Source organism: Leucoraja erinacea, chromosome 1 (genome assembly GCF_028641065.1).
Source record: "Leucoraja erinacea ecotype New England chromosome 1, Leri_hhj_1, whole genome shotgun sequence".
Lineage (NCBI taxonomy): Eukaryota > Metazoa > Chordata > Chondrichthyes > Rajiformes > Rajidae > Leucoraja > Leucoraja erinaceus.
This window is the reverse complement of record NC_073377.1, coordinates 34,510,796-34,529,442: the sequence shown is the minus strand read 5'-3', so window position 1 is coordinate 34,529,442 and position 18,647 is coordinate 34,510,796. Positions and strand designations below refer to the sequence as shown.

Here is an 18,647-nt window from a genome sequence, read left to right as displayed (position 1 = left end):
TAGCCGTCAAATGCGCGCCCCCGAGCGCAGCTACCACGCCTTCGACCGAGCGCTCCTGGTGTTGTACCTGGCCATCAGGCACTTTCTATATTTCCTCAAGGGTCATGTATTCACTGCCTTTACGGACCACAAACCCCTTACCTTTGTCATGGGTAAGTTCTCCGACCCATGGTCTGCCCACCAGCAGCGGCACCTCGCTTATCGGAGTTCACCATATCGGAGTTCACCATGGACGTCCAACACGTCGCGGGCAAGCTAAACACCATTACTGACGCCTTTGTCCCACCCTGCCCTCCCCGCCATTTCAGCCATAAACCATGGCGTGGACTACGACGAGCTGGCTGCGGCACCGCGTACGGGTGCAGGGATGGCAGACTACCGCACCGCTGTTTCTGGCCTCCAGTTGGCTGATGTCCCGTGTGGAGCTTCAGGCACCGTGGTCCTTTGCGGTGTCTCCACGGGCCGGCCTCGTCCCATTGTCCCCACCATTTGGCATCGCCGGGCGTTTGATTCCATCCACGGGCTGACCCATCCATCCATACGGGCGATCTTTGCACTGGTGGCGGCCAGGTTTGTTTGGCATAGGCTCCACAAGCAGGTGGCGGCCTGGGCCCGTGCCTGCATTCCCTGTCAGACCTCCAAGGTCCAGCCCGTTTGGCCTCCGATGCAGGATTTTGAAGTCCCTGCGGGTCGTTTTCTGCATGTCCGTGTCGACCTGGTGGGCCCGTTGCCGGTATCACACATCTACTCACCATCGTGGACCATTTTACGAGGTGGCCGGAGGCTATCCCGCTCTCGGACACCTCCGCCGCGGCCTGCGCTCGGGCCATGGCGGCCAACTGCATTGCCCGGTTTGGAATCTCATCCGATATCTCCACTGACCGGGGGGCCCAGTTCACCTCTGCCTTATGGTCTTCCCTGGCTCAGCTCTACGTAGCGCGCTTGCACCATACCACCGCCTACCACCCGCTGGCTAATGGGCTTGTTGAACGTTTTCATCGCCACCTTAAGTCGGCGTTGAAGGCCCAGCTCACGGGTCCGGACTGGGTGGACCAGTTACAGTGGGTGCTCCTCGGTATTTGCACGGCCCCCAAAGAGGACTTGGCTGCTTCCTCCGCCGAGCTGGTGTACGGGGATTTTCTCCCTGCCATCCGTGGGCGGGTGGACTCGGCCCAGGCATTGCTGGCGAGCTTCCGGGAGCGGATGAGCGGGTTAGCTCTCGTTCCTACTTCGCGGCATGGTTTGCCGGCGGTGCATGTGCCGTCGGTTCTGCAGAATTGTGCCTATGTTTTTGTTCGCAGGAACGACCACCAATCCCCCTTGCAGCGGGTATACGAGGGGTCGTTAGGGTTGCTGCGGTCCGGTGTCACCACCTTCACCTTGGATGTGAGTGGCTGGGTGGCTTTCATCTCCGTCTGTTGTCTCAAGCCCGCCCACGATGGTTGCATCCAACCGCACCGGTTGTGCCTCTTTCCCCCGAACCAGTCGTCCCCGTTCTTTCCGCCCCATTACAGTTTCCTGGTCCTGTTCGATCAGTCCCTCTTGTCACGCCCACCCCCTTACGGTCTCCTGGGTCTGACGTTCTGGTCAATGTGTCCGGGTCACTACTCAGTTCCATACCTCGGGTTCTGGGGAGGGTCATTTAGCGCCGTCTGCTGGTGCCTTGGGGTAGTCAAACCCTCGGATTGGGCGCAAGGAGCGGGTTTTGCGCACTTTCTGTGATTTTCAGACTCACTTGTGGATGCAACATCGTTATTTAGCTGTCTTACAGACTCGTTTTATTCATTGTTTTACCATTCGTAATAAAGATCATTGAACTCATGGTCGCTAAAACATACCTTCAGAAAGGAGATAATTGGGAATTTATTTAGCCAGAGTGGGTGAATGTGTGGAATTTATTGCCACAGACGGCTGTGGAAGCCAAGTTTTTGGGGTTTTTAAGCAGCGATTGTCGGGTCCTTGATTAGCAAGGATGTCAAGGGTTATGGGGAGAAGGCAGGAGAATGAGGTTGTGAGGGAAAGATAAATTAGCCAGGATTGAATGGAGGAGTAAACTCAATGGTGCAAATGGCCTAATTTGACTCCTATGGCTTATGAACATAATATTGAACTTCCCTTTCCTTTTTCCAAATGTAGACGATTGGGACAGCTGCTCTCATAGTGTGCATCCTGGCCATTGTGGACAAATGGAATACCCCAGTGCCTAACGGACTAGAGGCATTTACTGTTGGCTTTACCGTGCTTGTAATCGGTTTGTCAATGGGTTTCAACTCTGGGTATGCGGTGAACCCAGCCAGAGATCTTGGACCCCGTTTGTTTACATCATTAGCTGGCTGGGGAACTGAGGTTTTCACGTAAGTTTTTTCATAAAAATAAAAAAAATCACTGTACAAAATTCTCGACATGTGTAACCTTGTGTAACCCTTGTGAAAAAAACATTAACAATTGAGAGCCTAAACATTGAAAATACAGAGCTTCTTGAGCCTGTTTGAACATTTGATAAGACAAAGGCTGGTCTTCCACTGCAACATAAGTAGATAAAGTAGTAATATGGCATAATTTAAAAGTTGGGGCATTGAGTATAAAAGTCAGAAAGTCATGTTGCAGATGTATGTAACTTTGATGAGGTCATATTTGGAGTATTGTGTGTAATTTTGGTTGCTACATCGGAGGAGAGTGAAAAAGGGGAGAGTGAAAAAGAGGTTCGCCAGTATGTGCCTGGATTAGAAATATTATCTCAAGGAGAAATTGTGAATCTGTGGAATTCTGTCACAGAAAGCAGTGGAGGCCAATTCACTGGATGTACAGGTACTGTATTGGAGAGTTATATACAGCTATTCGGGCTAAAGGAATCAAGGGATATGGGGAGAAAGCAGAACCAGGGTACTGATTTTGGATGATCAGCCATGATAATAGAAACATAGAAAATAGATGCAGGAGGAGGCCATTCGGCCCTATGAGCCAGCACCACCATTCAATATGATCATGGTTGATCATCCAAAGTCACTACCCTGTTCCGGCTTTTTCCCCCATATCCCTTGATTCCCTTAGCCTTAAGAGCTAAATCTAATTCTCTCTTGAGCGTATTGAATGGTGGTGCTGGCCCGAGGGGGCCGAATGACCTATTCCTGCACCTATTTTCTATGTTTCTATGAAAAGCTTTTGTTGCATGCTAACTAGTCTGTGGAAAGACTATACTTTAGTTTAGATCATGATACATGATTTGATGTGCGAGTTGTGATTTTTAATTTCAGTTTTAATGAGTTTTCGTCTTTCTATTTTTTACAGTGCTGGAAACTACTGGTTTTGGATCCCCATTTTTGCCCCACTTCTTGGTTCTATACTTGGTATTCTGGTATATCAATTAATGATCGGCATACACTTTGAGCCTAAAGAGCAGAGTTCACCCGCTGGTGAAGAAAATGTAAAACTCGCAAATGTGAAATTAAGAGAAGGTTGCTGATGCACTGTAGATCACATGCAAATACTTGCTAAATCGATACTAGCAATATTCTTGTCACACCACAAAATGTGGACGCTTTTGAAGATTATAGCTTTTTTAGAAGACTATTTCAAGGCAATGTAGCTTTTTATGTTCGACGCTTACAATGTCCTGATGGATTTCCAAGGCCACAAACCAAATGCAAAAATATCCACAGGCATTGGCGCACATACTGTTTAATAGACACAACGACAAATACAAAATAAAGTCATGAGTGCATTATGCTGTGAGAAAACAATTCACCAAATTATATTTTTTAATTAAAAATTTTTTTTTTTTAGATTTAATGGCATAACATCATAAGGAATTGGAGTAAAATTTGGCCATTCAGCGCATCACATCTACATTCAAAATCATGGCTGACCTATTTCTCTCTCATAACCCCATTCTTCTGCCTTCTCCCCACAACCTCTGACACCTGGATTAATCAAGAATCTATCTATCTCTGCTTTAAGAATAGGAGTAGATTTCATTTGTCCTGACAAATTTCACTTGTCCCGTTTCGCTTTAGGCACAGGGGTGCGTGCCCCTTACATGTTTTTGTAAATGGAAGAAAATTGGACCTTGGTTGCAGACTTCCCAGTCTAGATATTCATGGTGATTTCAACAATTAATTTGAATGAATGCTTGTTTTCAGTCTGTGCCTAATTTGGAGCCCATCAGCATTCATGTTATCAGATCATCATGTACGCCCATGAGAAGGTTCTAGAACGTTCACTGCTTTGTAAAATTTGTTTAAAGTTAATAGTCAAAAAACTTTGTGAGATACAATGTTTTAAATCGCTGTCTAGTGACCAAGTACACCTGACTAGTGTATACTACAATAAGGGATTGACTGGAGGTGGTATAATAATCAGTTTATTAATAACAGGGTTAGATTCCAGGACCTTTAATCTAGAATCTTAAATTTGATATTGTCTAACTATGTTTAATTATAGATTGAATCAGTAATGTTATATCTGAACAGAAACTCCTGGAAATTACATTAGGCCTGTAAGTTCTTTGAGGTGAACATTGGCAGAGTGAAGTTATCTTCCGCTTTGGCCATAAACATTTGTATTGTTTGCCTATCTGTTGCTTTGGCCTGAATCGTGTCATTTGTCACATCAGACGTGTATCTGGTTCTGATCATCCTCATGCCCTCTGCATTAAAGAGATCATCTCTTTGCACATCCACATCATTCACTGTTCTGCCTCAGTCCAATTCTTACTAAAATCGTATGTGCTTGCCATTTTCAAACCTAACTGGGAATGAATTGGAAAGCTCTTAAAAGTGGGAGTATGGATCAGGATGTGGAACAAACAATGGAATGTGCAAGTATCTCTATTTGTATTCTGGATAAAGTAGGTGCATAGGAGTTCAGACCAATCATTTTGATGGGCAATGATAAGGGCATGATACAATGAATGGTATCATGACCTGCCCTCTTTCGGAGCTTCTGGCATATCTTTGCAGTGACCCAGTAAATGCCATTAGCAGTCTGATTCATACTGCAACTCTTATTGATCGAGAAGTCAATGCCGGGGGCTGTGGTGGAGGCACATCCAACAGTAGCATTTTAAAGGCTTTTAGCCAGGATCATGGATATGCAGGGAATGGAGGGGCATGCATCATGTCATGAGTAGGCAGATGAGGTGAATTTATCTTGTCATCATGTTTTCGCATAAACATAATTTCTTTCTCATTGTTTCTACAGCTACACTCAACATAGCATTAATTGCTACTTATTAAACATCAAAATATATCTATAAAGTTTATAGAATGGGTTTTCTAAGTTTCTTTTAATGAAATCAACAGCCCAAAGTGACCACAGATGAGCCAGCTTTACCATATTTACATTCCATTATTTAAAATATAATAAAACATAACTTTTGTTTAAACACAATGAGTAAATCCCAAGCTAACTCTGTCAGCAATATAGTTTTTTTTTGCCAGTTTATGATCTGCCTATACAATGCATTAACTGTCATCTTAGGAGGGACTATTTTTGACAACTAGCTTTGTGCAGCCAATTGGTATTCTAAAATATTCAGCAGGATTTGCTAAGATATTTAGCAGGGAAAATTCCACAGGAAAGTTCACAATTTCTTCTAGTAGTTTTGTTCAAACTTCCAGCATCTGTAATTTCTTGTGTTGACTCTAATTTCCCTGGCTGGAGAGCCTAGAATACTCAATAGGTAGGATCGGTAAACTCAATGGGTTAACACCTCTGCTCAGTCTGGCTAAATTACATCTGATTACATCTTATCTCCATTTACTTTGTTGTTACCTTCTCCAAGCCAGGGCCGGCCTTAGGAGGTGCGGGGTCTAATTGGGAAAATTTTCCGTTGAAATATAAATAAATAATTATAAATGAGTCGTGTGTCGTGAGTAACATGACAATTCGGGGGAGAGTTCCTTTCACAGCGTGTGGGGAGTCTAGCCAGGGGTAAAGTTGCGAGGAGGGAATGAGCGTTGAGAAGGAGGGGGTCGGGTTCATGCCAGTAACACTCACTCACTGCTGCGGGCGCCACCGCATTGTGGCCGCTTCCCATCAGCTGCTAGCAATGAGGGATAGACTTGGCTATACCTCAGTACAGCAACATCGTTCTTGATGTTGCTGTACTGAGGGATAACGAAGTCTATCCTTCTTGGCTAACAACCTAACCTTCGGCCTCCAAGATGCGGGTACATTTTCCAGCAATTTTACAAAATCTTGAGATTCGAAAAATCAAGTCTGCAATTTTATCTAACTCGGAAATTGAATATAGACAAAATCTGGAGTAGCTCAGCAGGACAGGCAGTGCAGCGACTCTGGAGAGAAGACCCTTCTTTAGACTGAACTGAACTCTCGTCGGTGAGAGTACTTGTGATTGTCTGAAGAAGGGTCTCGACCAGAAACGCAACCCTCTCCCCAGAGCCCCTGCCCATCCCGCTGAGCCACCACAGACAGGGAATTGAAGGTAGACACAGAGGGGTCCACCTTCAACTTCAGAGTCAAACAAAAAACACAGAATGTTGGAGAAACTCAGCGGGCAAGGCAGCACCCGCGGAGGGAACATATCACTTATCAGGAGCCGCCACGGGCCAGGAATCCCCCCTCCCCCCCAAACAGAAAAGAACTGCAGATGCAGCCATCACCGCAAAACGTCGAAGAAAGAACTGTAGATGCTAGAAAATCAAAGGTAGACAAAAGTGCTGGAGAAACTCAGCGGGTGTAAGGCAGCATCTATGGAGCAAAGGAAATAGCCGGGTCTGAAGAAGGGTTTCGACCCGAAACATTGCATATTTCCTTTGCTACATCGATGCTGCCTTGCCCTCTAAGTTTCTCCAGCTTTTTTATCTACTGCAAAACGTCAATGATTCCAGGAATGCCGAGAGAGCAAGAGAGAGAGAGAGCACGCAAGGGAGAGATAGGGAGGGAGAGAGCGAGACAGAGAGACACAACGTGGGTCGGTAGGTAAATTGAATGACTAACCTGATGCAGACCATGAAGAAGTTCTCACTCATGATCAAAGATCTTATAGCGGAGCTTGCTCATGATGGTGAGTTTTAAGAAATTCAATGTGTCATTAATGCATCAATCTACATTCCTCAGTAAAATGTAATTATGTTTTGAAGAAGTGTTAATGACGTCGCATGAATTGTATTCAAAGGAACCCTCCTCCACCATAAATGAGGCTCGCACCAGGGTCTCTTCCATACCCCGCAACACTGCTCTCTCTCCCCATCCCCCCACTCGCAACAAGGGCAGAGTCCCCCTAGTCCTCACCTTTCACCCCACCAGCCGTCACATACAAAAGGTAATCCTCCGTCAGCTTCGCCACCTCCAACGTGACCCCACCACTCGCCACATCTTCCCATCTCCCCCCATATCTGCCTTCCGCAAAGACCGCTCCCTCCATAACTCCCTTGTCAATTCTTCCCTTCCCTCTCATACCACCCCCTCCCCGGGCACTTTCCCTTGCAACCGCAAGAGATGCAACACTTGTCCCTTTACCTCCCACCTCGACTCCGTTCAAGGACCCAAGCAATCGTTCCAGGTGCGACAGAGGTTTACCTGCATCTCCTCCAACCTCATCTATTGCATCCGCTGCTCTAGATGTCAGCAGATCTATACCGGTGAGACCAAGCGGAGGTTGGGCGATCGTGTCGCCGAACACCTCCGCTCGGTCCGCAATAACCAAGCTGACCTGCCGGTGGCTCAGCACTTCAACTCCCCCTCCCACTCCGTCTCCGACCTCTCTGTCCTGGGTCTCCTCCATGGCCACAGCGAGCAGCACCGGAAATTGGAGGAACAGCACCTCATATTCCGTTTGGGGAGTCTGCATCCTGGGGGCATGAACATTGAATTCTCCCAATTTTGTTAGTCCTTGCTGTCTCCTCCCCTTCCTCAGTCCCCCAGCTGTCTCCTCCCATACCCCAATCTTTAGGCTCCTCCTCCTTTTTCCTTTCTTGTCCCCGCCCCCGATCAGTCTGAAGAAGGGTTTCGGCCCGAAACGTTGCCTATTTCCTTCGCTCCATAGATGCTGCTGCACCTGCTGAGTTTCTCCAGCTTTTTTGTGTACCTTCGATTCTCCAGCATCTGCAGTTCCTTCTTAAACGCAGCGTCATTAATACTTCTTCTAAAACACAATTACACATTTACTGAGGAATGCGAATCCATGCATTGATGACGCATTTGGATAACGACTTGTTAACACAAGTGCTACAGTCGTTAACACATTGTTTGTGTCTGATAGCCGTACAGCGCCTGTATTCCATGTGCAAAACCATGTAAGTTTTGTAAAAAAAATCCGTATGGCGAATGTGTTTTTTTCATCTTTATTTAACAAAGCAAATTTGTATTTCCATATGAAATACGGAAAATTAACGCGGGGCCCCCCTTGGGCGCGGGGTCCAATTTGGAAAACATAGAAAATAGAAAATAGGTGCAGGAGTAGGCCATTCGGCCCTTCGAGCCTGCACCCCCATTCAATATGAACATGGCTGATCATCCAACTCAGTATCCTGTACCTGCCTTCTCTCCATACCCCCTGATCCCTTTAGCCACAAGGGCCACATCTAACTCCCTCTTAAATATAGCCAATGAACTGGCCTCAACTACCTTCTGCGGCAGAGAATTCCAGAGATTCACCACTCTCTGTGTGAAAAATGTTTTTCTCATCTCGGTCCTAAAAGATTTCCCCCTTAACCTTAAACTGTGACCCCTTGTTCTGGACTTCCCCAACATCAGGAACAATCTTCCTGCATCTAGCCTGTCCAACCCCTTAAGAATTTTGTAAGTTTCTATAAGGTCCCCCCTCAATCTTCTAAAATCTAGTGAGTACAAGCCGAGTCTATCCAGTCTTTCTTCATATGAAGGTCCTGGCATCCCAGGAATCAGTCTGGTGAACCTTCTCTGTACTCCCTCTATGGCAAGAATGTCTTTCCTCAGATTCGGAGACAAAAATCGGTCTAATCGGCCTAGGGCCAGCCCTGCTCCAAGCTAACAATGATCTATTCTACATTTTCCTTGATCTCCAGCCCCTTTGATGTCTCGTTCTCACACCTGATATTTCCTTATCTCTGTATCCCCCCCTCAGTCTGAAGAAGGGTCGTGATCCGAAACGTCATCTATTCCTCTCCAGAGATGCTGCCTGCCCCGCTGAGTTACTTCAGCATTTCGTGTCTATCTTCGGTTTGAACCAAAATCTGCAGTTCCTTCCTACACACGGGTTGGATACCTTGATGTTTAATAAATAGCAAATTATTTCTATATTGAGTGTAGCTGTAGAAACAAAGGTGAAGGAAATGCCAAACATCTAGCTCACTATTCATGTTAACCTGCAAAACATTAACAGAAATGGAAGTACAAGTGAGGCAGAAGCTGGTTTCTTTGAACCCACCCAGTACAGCGATTAAAGGTGTTGACAGAAATTCATGTTGGTTCAAGCTTGAAGGCAAGTCTAAATAAAAGTGAACATTTGACTGATGATGAATAAATCTGGCATCTACCCCTGCACCAAGAACATGTACTCATTTATAATTAAATCACAAATTGCTTAAAGGCTGCCTTCTATGGACATCTTCTGTTTATGTGAGATTAGTTGAAATAATTAGAATTGACATTTTGTGTGAATGTCATTTTATGCTGACACAAACATAATGACAAGTGTTTATATAGAAATAATGGATGAGATATTACCAATCAATTTAGGTGCATAGATATTAAAATAATCATCAGCCATCCTGAAACTTCTTGGTTAATGGTCATTGTTGACTTTTTAATGAAAAACAACAAAGAAACATTATTCAAAAGATTAGTCTGAAATACTGGCATAGTTTATAGTTGATCTTCTAATATAATACCTTAGTAAGAGATAATCTACTTGACTGCAAAACCGAGAGAAAGATTACTTTTTTTGTTTTCTGGAAAGTGATGAATGTGATGCAAAGCACTGCAGGTGTTGTAAAGTGCAATAAAAACAAACACAAACTGGAATTGTTGAGCAAGCGAGATCACGCGGGTGGAGAGAAACCAATGCTAATGCTTCACCTCAATGATTAAAATCATCAGTTAATCTGTCTCACCCTCTTCAGATGCTGCCCGGTTAAATAATCGTGAAGCCAAGTGGGACTTTGGATCTGACTATTGTAACATTGAAGATATATTAATCATAGCACAGTTGTATAGTTGTCAGAACCTTAAACAATAATAACCATCATATCACATTGGCTTAGATGGTTATTTAGAACAATAGAAATAGAAACAGGAGTAGGCCATTTGGCTCCTTAGAGTCATAGGAAACAGGCCATTTGACTGTTTCATAGCCAGCAAACATTGATTTTGATTGAATTTAAATTGCCTTTGTTTGTTTACTTCCACTTCTACTGGACTTCATTCCTTTGCTTTTCTTAAACTTTTCAAAAATTAATTCTGTCTGACATGGAAGCCACATAATATGAAAGTCAAATATTGATCTAGTTCACATGGTAATATAGATTTCAAACATAAATTGGTACTATAACCATATAACAATTACAGCACGGAAACAGGCCATCTCGGCCCTTCAAGTCCGTGCCGAACAAGTTATTTTCCCCTAGTCCCATCTACCTGCACTCAGACCATAACCCTCCATTCCTTTCCCGTCCATATACCTATCCAATTTATTTTTAAATGATAAAATCGAACCTGTCACCACCACTTCCACTGGAAGCTCATTCCACACAGCTACCACTCTCTGAGGTACTGTATGATATTAGTACAGGTCTATTCCACGCCAACATGCTGAAAAGCTCCTCCATGCCTTTGATACATTATACTTGACTTTTCTAGTGCAAAAGTTCTATTCTTCTATTCTAACCTTCTCCTTCATTCGTCTACTCTCTTCTAAACTTGAAATAATTCAGAAACCCTGTAATCTATAACCTAATTCCTTCCATCCCAGCTTATGTCCAACCCTCGTGATTGCCGACCCTTGTTGATTGTAGGTTAAGCCATCGATCACCTCCTCCACAGCCAACTATGGTCCATTGTGGGCTCTTTGGCCATTGGTGCCGGCTCTGATCTGTTCTATGCCTTTTCATACCTCTAGTTTCTCTCTCCCCTAACTGAAGAAGGGACTTGGCCCGAAACATCACCTATTCCTTTTCTCCAGAGATGCTGCCTGACCCGCTGAATTACTCCAGTACTTTGTGTCTAACATGATTTTAAAATGTTGCTGTTTTCAAAATTTACATGATCACTCTGCTCCCTATCTTCATAAAATCTTCCAACACTTTCTCTCAGATATCCTATTTCTGGCCAAGTGATCATTTCAGATTTACAAGGCATCATATTTGGATGCCAAGGGATTAATCTCTGAAATTCTGTAATGTCCTTCCTCAGATTTGGAGACCAAAAACTGTACGCAATACTCCAGGTGTGGTCTCACCAAGACCCTGTACAACTGCAGTATAACCCTCCCTGCTCTGTGTCTCTGAAAACTAACATACTGCCTGCTGGACCTGCATCTTCTGTTCTTTTTACATAATAGTCTGCTTTCCCGCCACCAAAATATATTGCTTAACCTCACATTATTTATACATTATACTGACATCTGCCAACATTTGCCACCTAGCACACTTTGGTCATCTGCCACAATGTCCCCCCTCCCCATATGTAGTGGTGCAATCTGAGTACTTGTCTGACAACACTCCAGTGAAGTGAAGTGCCTTATGCCCCTGTCCCACTTGGGAAACCTGAACGGAAACCTCTGGAGACTTTGCGCCTCACCCAAGGTTTCCGTGCGGTTCCCGAAGGTTGCAGGTGGTTGCCGGAGGTTGCAGGTAGTGGAAGCAGGTAGGGAGACTGACAAAAACCTCTGGGAACCGCACGGAAACCTTATTGGTGGGGCGCATTAGAATATTTCACTAAATCCATGAGGTTTAGAATATTTCACTAAATCCATGAGGTTTTCTGAATGCAGGTTATTGCTGACAATAAATAATTTGTTAACAAAGATGGAAACAAAATGTTGGAATAACTCAGCGAGTTGGGCAGCATCTCTGGAGAAAATGGAGAGGAGTCGTTTCGGGTCGGGATCCTTCATCAGCCTGAAGAAGGGTCCCGATCTGAAATGTCACCTATCCATTTTCTCCAGAGATGCTGCATGACCCTCTGAGTTGCCCTCACATTTTATGTCTACCTTTGCTATAAACCAGCATCTGCAGTTCTTTTTAATTATATTTTGTTAATTGAAGCCACCTGTTTGAAATGGGAAAAGTTTGACCAGCAATGGACCATAACATTTTAGAAATATTGTTATATGTTTGTGGTTTTTGAAGTAGGGCACTATGATGGGACCTTGGATACACCTTTCCTTGGTTTTACGTCCATCAGAAATGGAAAATAGGTTCCTGAACTGTGGTCCTGCTTTGTATGGGATACAGACCAATGCTCCAGGTGTGTACTATAATGGGGAGAGCATTGAGAAAAACACATACAGTGCATTGATTTTCTTGATATTGCTGATTCTCCAATTCAAACAAGTAACTCCATGGTGAATTGGCTGTCACATGCGAATGACAAAACTATGGGGTGAATTTTTGCCACTTATCTAATTTGCTGGAGGTTTTTTTTGTTATTTCATCAGTTATGATCAAGTGGCCAGAATTCACCCTATCTCCATTTTGCCCGTGCAGTTAATACTGTTCCAGCAATGCCATTCACTGAATGTTTTGCGCATCTTTGATGTAGGGCCCCTCCAAATAATTATTTTCTTTTTTATATACAGTTTGTATATCAGTGTATGTTATCTCCATTTCTATTATCTATGTATGATATTTGCATTTTAAAGTAACTTCCTTTATTTTAAAAGATTTTTTAAATTCTTACCATCTGACTGTCGCATGAATGTTGATCACTTCATCATAATCTTTCAATAAAAGTTTAAAAAGTATATTTATTTACACCGTCTACTTTTTTGAAGGAATAGAACAAGATGTAATTACCTGTCTAACACCGTGTTAGTATTGAACATGGGCCACGGAATTAGGGAGGTAATGTCATAACTGTATATCAGATCCATACTTCTATCTGGTGAAACTCCGTGCCAGGGCAATAATCTCACTGAATTTAACATTTACAACTCCAGCAAAGAATAACATAATACATTTGTTTGTCTCGCCAGGAAGTAAAGAGATACAGGAAAGTAGGTGAATGTATACAAATATTTTTATTGTATAGTATTGTGCTCTTTTGGGCAGAGAATATGAATAAACTATTTGACAATTGGTAGCAGGCATTATAAGCGATTCACATGAAAGGTTCAAAGATGGCAATAAATCAATTTTCAAGAAACATTTGAGGCTCTGGTCAGGAAAAGGAGACATGGGACAAGTATAGACAGCTGGGTTCAAATGTAACTCTGGAGGGGTTTTGGGAACTGACGAGGGTCCTAAAGAAGGAAATCAGAAATAATAGCAATAGACAAGATCTTGATTAGAACGGGTGTCGAAGGTTATCGGGGGAAGGCAGGAAAATTGGACTAGAAACATAGAAAATAGGTGCAGGAGTAGGCCATTCGGCCCTTCGATACTGCACCGCCATTCAATATGATCATGGCTGATCATACCCCCTGATCCCTTTAGCCACAAGGGCCACATCTAGCTCCCTCTTAAATATAGCCAATTAACTGGCCTCAACTACCTTCTGTGGCAGAGAATTCCAGAGATTTACCACTCTCTGTGTGAAAAATGCTTTCCTCATCTCGGTCCTAAAAGATTTCCCCCTTATCCTTAAACTGTGATCCCTTGTTCTGGACTTCCCCAACATCGGGAACAATCTTCCTGCATCTAGCCTGTCCAACCCCTTAAGAATTTTGTAAGTTTCTATAAGATCCCCCCTCAATCTTCTAAATTCTAGTGAGTACAAACCGAGTCTATCCAGTCTTTCTTCATTTGAAAGTCCTGACATCCCAGGAATCAGTCTGGTGAACCTTCTCTGTACTCCCTCTGTGGCAAGAATGTCCTTCCTCAGATTAGGAGACCAAAACTGTACGCAATACTCCAGGTGTGGTTTCACCAGGATTGAATAGAGGAGTAGATCTGATGGGCCAAATGGCCTAATTATATTCCTATAATGTGAACTTGTGAAGGAGGGCAAAAAGGGGGCAGGAGATAGCTCTGGCAGATAATATTAAAGAAAATACAGAGAGATTTGATCAATATATTAAGGGAAAGATGGTAACTAGAGAGTGGATAGGCCCTCTCAGAAACAAAAATGGGCACTCTGTGAGGAGATGGCTGAAGTGCTCGATGAGTATTTCTTCTCCTTTTTCACTGTGAAAAAGGACATAAAGACGAGAGAACTTTGGACAGTTAATGCAGATGACGATAATAATAATAATAATAATAATAATAAATTTTATTTATTGGGCGCCTTTCAGACATCTCAAGGACACCTTACATAGATTAACAGGAATATAAACATATAATCAGAAAATAAATAATAAAGACATCACAGAAACACAAATTAAAAACAGAATTCAGTCCAAAAACAAAAAGTCAAAAACACAATGTGAAGAGAGAGTAGCGGCAGCTAAAGCGCGCCAGCGTCCACTCTCTCTTGGACAAAGACTAACAGGATTACCTTAGACAAAAAAATCATCCCCCCACAATGGATACCACTGTGGGGGAAGGCACAATGTCCAGTCCCCACCCCAATTTCAGTCTGGCCTATTGAGGCCACCGCAATTGCCTCTACGGAGGCCCGATGTTCCTGGCCGTTCTCACCGGGTGGTCTTTCCCCGGCGTCGAGAGAGTCCTCTCAGCGGCTGGGCCAGCTGGAACAGCCACTTTCTAGCTGGAGACTGCGGCTTCCGAAGCCGAGAAGGCCGCGCCGGTTTGGAGCTCCCAGGCTCCCGATGTTGAAATGATGACAGTTCGTATTATGGTTGAAGGGCTGCTGGACATTCTAAGGCAAATGAAGATAACGAAATCTCCTGGGCCTGATCAAGGACACTGTGGGAAGCTAGAAAAGAAATTGTAGGTATCCTGGCAGAGATATCTAAATCATCATTAGACATGGATGAGGTGTCGGAAGGCTGGAGGGTCGCTAGTATTGTGCCCCTTTTAAAGAAGGGCTGCAAGAAAACTGTAGACCAGTGAGCCTAACGTCTGTGGTAGGCAAATTACTGGAGAGGATTTTGAGGGATAAAATATAGAAACATAGAAAATAGGTGCAGGAGTAGGCCATTCGGCCCTTCGAGCCTGCACCGCCATTCAATATGATCATGGCTGATCATCCAACTCTGAATCCTGTACCCGCCTTCTCTCCGTACCCCCTGATCCCTTTAGCCACAAGGGCCACATCTAACTCCCTCTTAAATATAGCCAATGAACTGGCCTCAACTACCTTCTGTGGCGGAGAATTCCAGAGGTTCACCACTTTCTGTGTGAAAAATGTTTTATAAATTCATTGGGGATGATTGGGGATAGTCAGCATGGTTTTGTACGTGGGACATTGTGCCTTTTGAATCTGATTGAGTTTTTTGAACCTGCAGAGAGTGATGAACACAACCCAGTCTATCGCAGCTTCGTCACTCCTATCATCCGCTCCATCTTCATGGTGCTTTGCATTAGGAAGGCTGTATGTAACCTCATGGATGGGCCCACTTTGCCATTCCCTTTCTCTCTTCTAACTTCTCGATGAAGACCCAGAATCTTGACAGCCCAGGCCTCCAGACTTAAGAACAGCTTCATCCCCATTACTATCACACAATGGGTCGTGGGTGTATGGAACAAGCTGCCGGAGGAGGTAGTTGAGGCTGGGACTATCCCAACGTTTAAGAAGCAATTAGACAGGTGCATGGATAGGACAGGTTTGGAGGGATATGGACCAAATGCTGGCAGGTGGGACTAGTGTAGTGGGACATGTTCGCCGGTGTGGGCAAGTTGGGCCAAAGGGCCTGTTTCCACACTGTATCAATCATTGACTCCTGAACTAATCACCTTTTTCACAACCACGTACCCAGAGGTGATACCACTGACTCTGTGTCTTAACTCTACCTCATTGGATTATTCTGTTATTGTAATTGAGTATGTTTTTTGCACTCTTTCAAGGTTTCAAGGTCAGTTTATTGTCATGTGTACCAATTAAGGTGCAGTGAAATTCGAATTACCATACAGCCATACTAAACAAAAAGCAACAAGACACACAACTACATAACAGTTAACATAAACATCCACCACAGCAGATTCCCCAAGTTCCTCACTGTAATGGAAAGCAATAAAGTCCAATTTTCTTCCCCTTTCATTCTCCCGTGTCGGGGCAGTCGAACCATCCGCAGTCAGGGCGATCGAAGTTCCCACAGCTGGTGGTCGAAGCCTCCGCATCGGGGAGGTCGAAGCCTCCGCGTCGGGACGGTCGAAGCTCCTGCAGCATGGAGTTCCCAATGTCGGTCTTTGACCAGAGACTGCGCGCTCCGTGATGTCAAAGTCTCGCAGTCTCCCGTGGAAGAGCCCAGAGGTCGATCCCTGCCAAAGGGATCACGGGCTCCGTAATGTTAAAATCCGCAGGCACCCGCAGTGGAGTTCTCCAGCAAAGACCGCCACCTCCTCGATGTTAGGCCGCAGTGCTGACGGAGATACGATACGGAAAAAAATCGCATCTCTGTTGTGGTAAGAGATTAGAAAAAGTTTCCCCAAATTCCCACCACCACATAAAACAAGCTAAAGAACACTAAAAGCATACATTTAACACATACAAACAGAAAACAAAAGAAGGAAGGGGCAGACAGACTGTTGGCGCGGCAGTCATTGCTGGCGCCACCCATTACATATTTCACATTGTAATATAATCTTTGAACCATATGATTCCAAAACCATTGACTGCAAAAGTTTTTATAGATATGTGAAAAGAAAGAGATTAGTTAAAACAAATGTAGGTCCCTTGCAGTCAGAAACAGGTGAGTTGATCATGGGGAGCAAGGATATGGCGGACCAATTGAATAATTACTTTGGTTCCGTCTTCACTAAAGAAGGCATAAATAATCTGCCGGAAATAGCAGGGGACCGCGGGTCAAAGGAGTTGGAGGAATTGAGTGAAATCCAGGTTAGCCGGGAAGTGGTGTTGGGTAAATTGAATGGATTAAAGGCCGATAAATCCCCAGGGCCAGATAGGCTGCATCCCAGAGTACTTAAGGAAGTAGCTCCAGAAATAGTGGATGCATTAGTAATAATCTTTCAAAACTCTTTAGATTCTGGAGTAGTTCCTGATGATTGGCGGGTAGCAAACGTAACCCCACTTTTTAAGAAGGGAGGGAGAGAGAAAACAGGGAATTATAGACCAGTTAGTCTAACATCGGTAATGGGGAAACTGCTAGAGTCAGTTATTAAAGATGGGATAGCAGCACATTTGGAAAGTGGTGAAATCATTGGACAAAGTCAGCATGGATTTACAAAAGGTAAAACATGTCTGACGAATCTTATAGAATTTTTCGAGGATGTAAATAGTAGCGTGGATAGGGGAGAACCAGTGGATGTGGTGTATCTGGACTTCCAGAAGGCTTTCGACAAGGTCCCACATAAGAGATTAGTATACAAACTTAAAGCACACGGCATTGGGGGTTCAGTATTGATGTGGATAGAGAACTGGCTGGCAAACAGGAAGCAAAGAGTAGGAGTAAACGGGTCCTTTTCACAATGGCAGGCAGTGACTAGTGGGGTACCGCAAGGCTCAGTGCTGGGACCCCAGCTATTTACAATATATATTAATGATCTGGATGAGGGAATTGAAGGCAATATCTCCAAGTTTGCGGATGACACTAAGCTGGGGGGCAGTGTTAGCTGTGAGGAGGATGCTAGGAGACTGCAAGGTGACTTGGATAGGCTGGGTGAGTGGGCAATGTTTGGCAGATGCAGTATAATGTGGATAAATGTGAGGTTATCCATTTTGGTGGCAAAAACAGGAAAGCAGACTATTATCTAAACGGTGGCCGACTAGGAAAAGGGGAGATGCAGCGAGACCTGGGTGTCATGGTACACCAGTCATTGAAAGTAGGCATGCAGGTGCAGCAGGCAGTGTAGAAAGCGAATGGTATGTTAGCTTTCATAGCAAAAGGATTTGAGTATAGGAGCAGGGAGGTTCTACTGCAGTTGTACAGGGTCTTGGTGAGACCACACCTGGAATATTGCGTACAGTTTTGGTCTCCAAATCTGAGGAAAGACATTATTGCCATAGAGGGAGTGCAGATTGAAGGTTCACCAGACTGATTCCTGGGATGTCAGGACTGTCTTATGAAGAAAGACTGGATAGACTTGGTTTATACTCTCTAGAATTTAGAAAATTGAGAGGGAACCTTATAGAAACTTACAAAATTCTTAAGGGGTTGGACAGGCTAGATGCAGGAAGATTGTTCCCGATGTTGGGGAAGTCCAGGACAAGGGGTCACAGCTTAAGGATAAGGGGGAAATCCTTTAAAACCGAGATGAGAAGAACTTTTTTCACACAGAGAGTGGTGAATATCTGGAACTCTCAGCCGCAGAGGGTAGTTGAGGCCAGTTCATTGGCTATATTTAAGAGGGAGTAATATGTGACCCTTGTGGCTAAGGCGATCAGAGGGTATGAAGAAAAGGCAGGTACGGGATACTGAGTTGGATGATCAGCCATGATCATATTGAATGGCAGTGCAGGCTCGAAGG

The 18,647-nt window shown here is 44.2% G+C and overlaps 1 protein-coding gene across 1 annotated transcript in view; it reads left to right on the top strand.

The window, feature by feature from the left end:
- The window catches only part of aqp7 (aquaporin 7), a 35,293-nt gene extending 23,962 nt beyond the window's left edge, over window positions 1-11,331 (top strand). The window contains exons 5-6 of the mRNA XM_055632493.1: window positions 2,137-2,354; window positions 3,289-11,331. Coding sequence (XP_055488468.1) covers window positions 2,137-2,354; window positions 3,289-3,463 — 393 coding nt within the window. The 3' untranslated portion in view covers window positions 3,464-11,331. The remainder of the gene's footprint in view (window positions 1-2,136; window positions 2,355-3,288) is intronic.
- The last annotated feature ends 7,316 nt before the right edge of the window (window positions 11,332-18,647 follow it).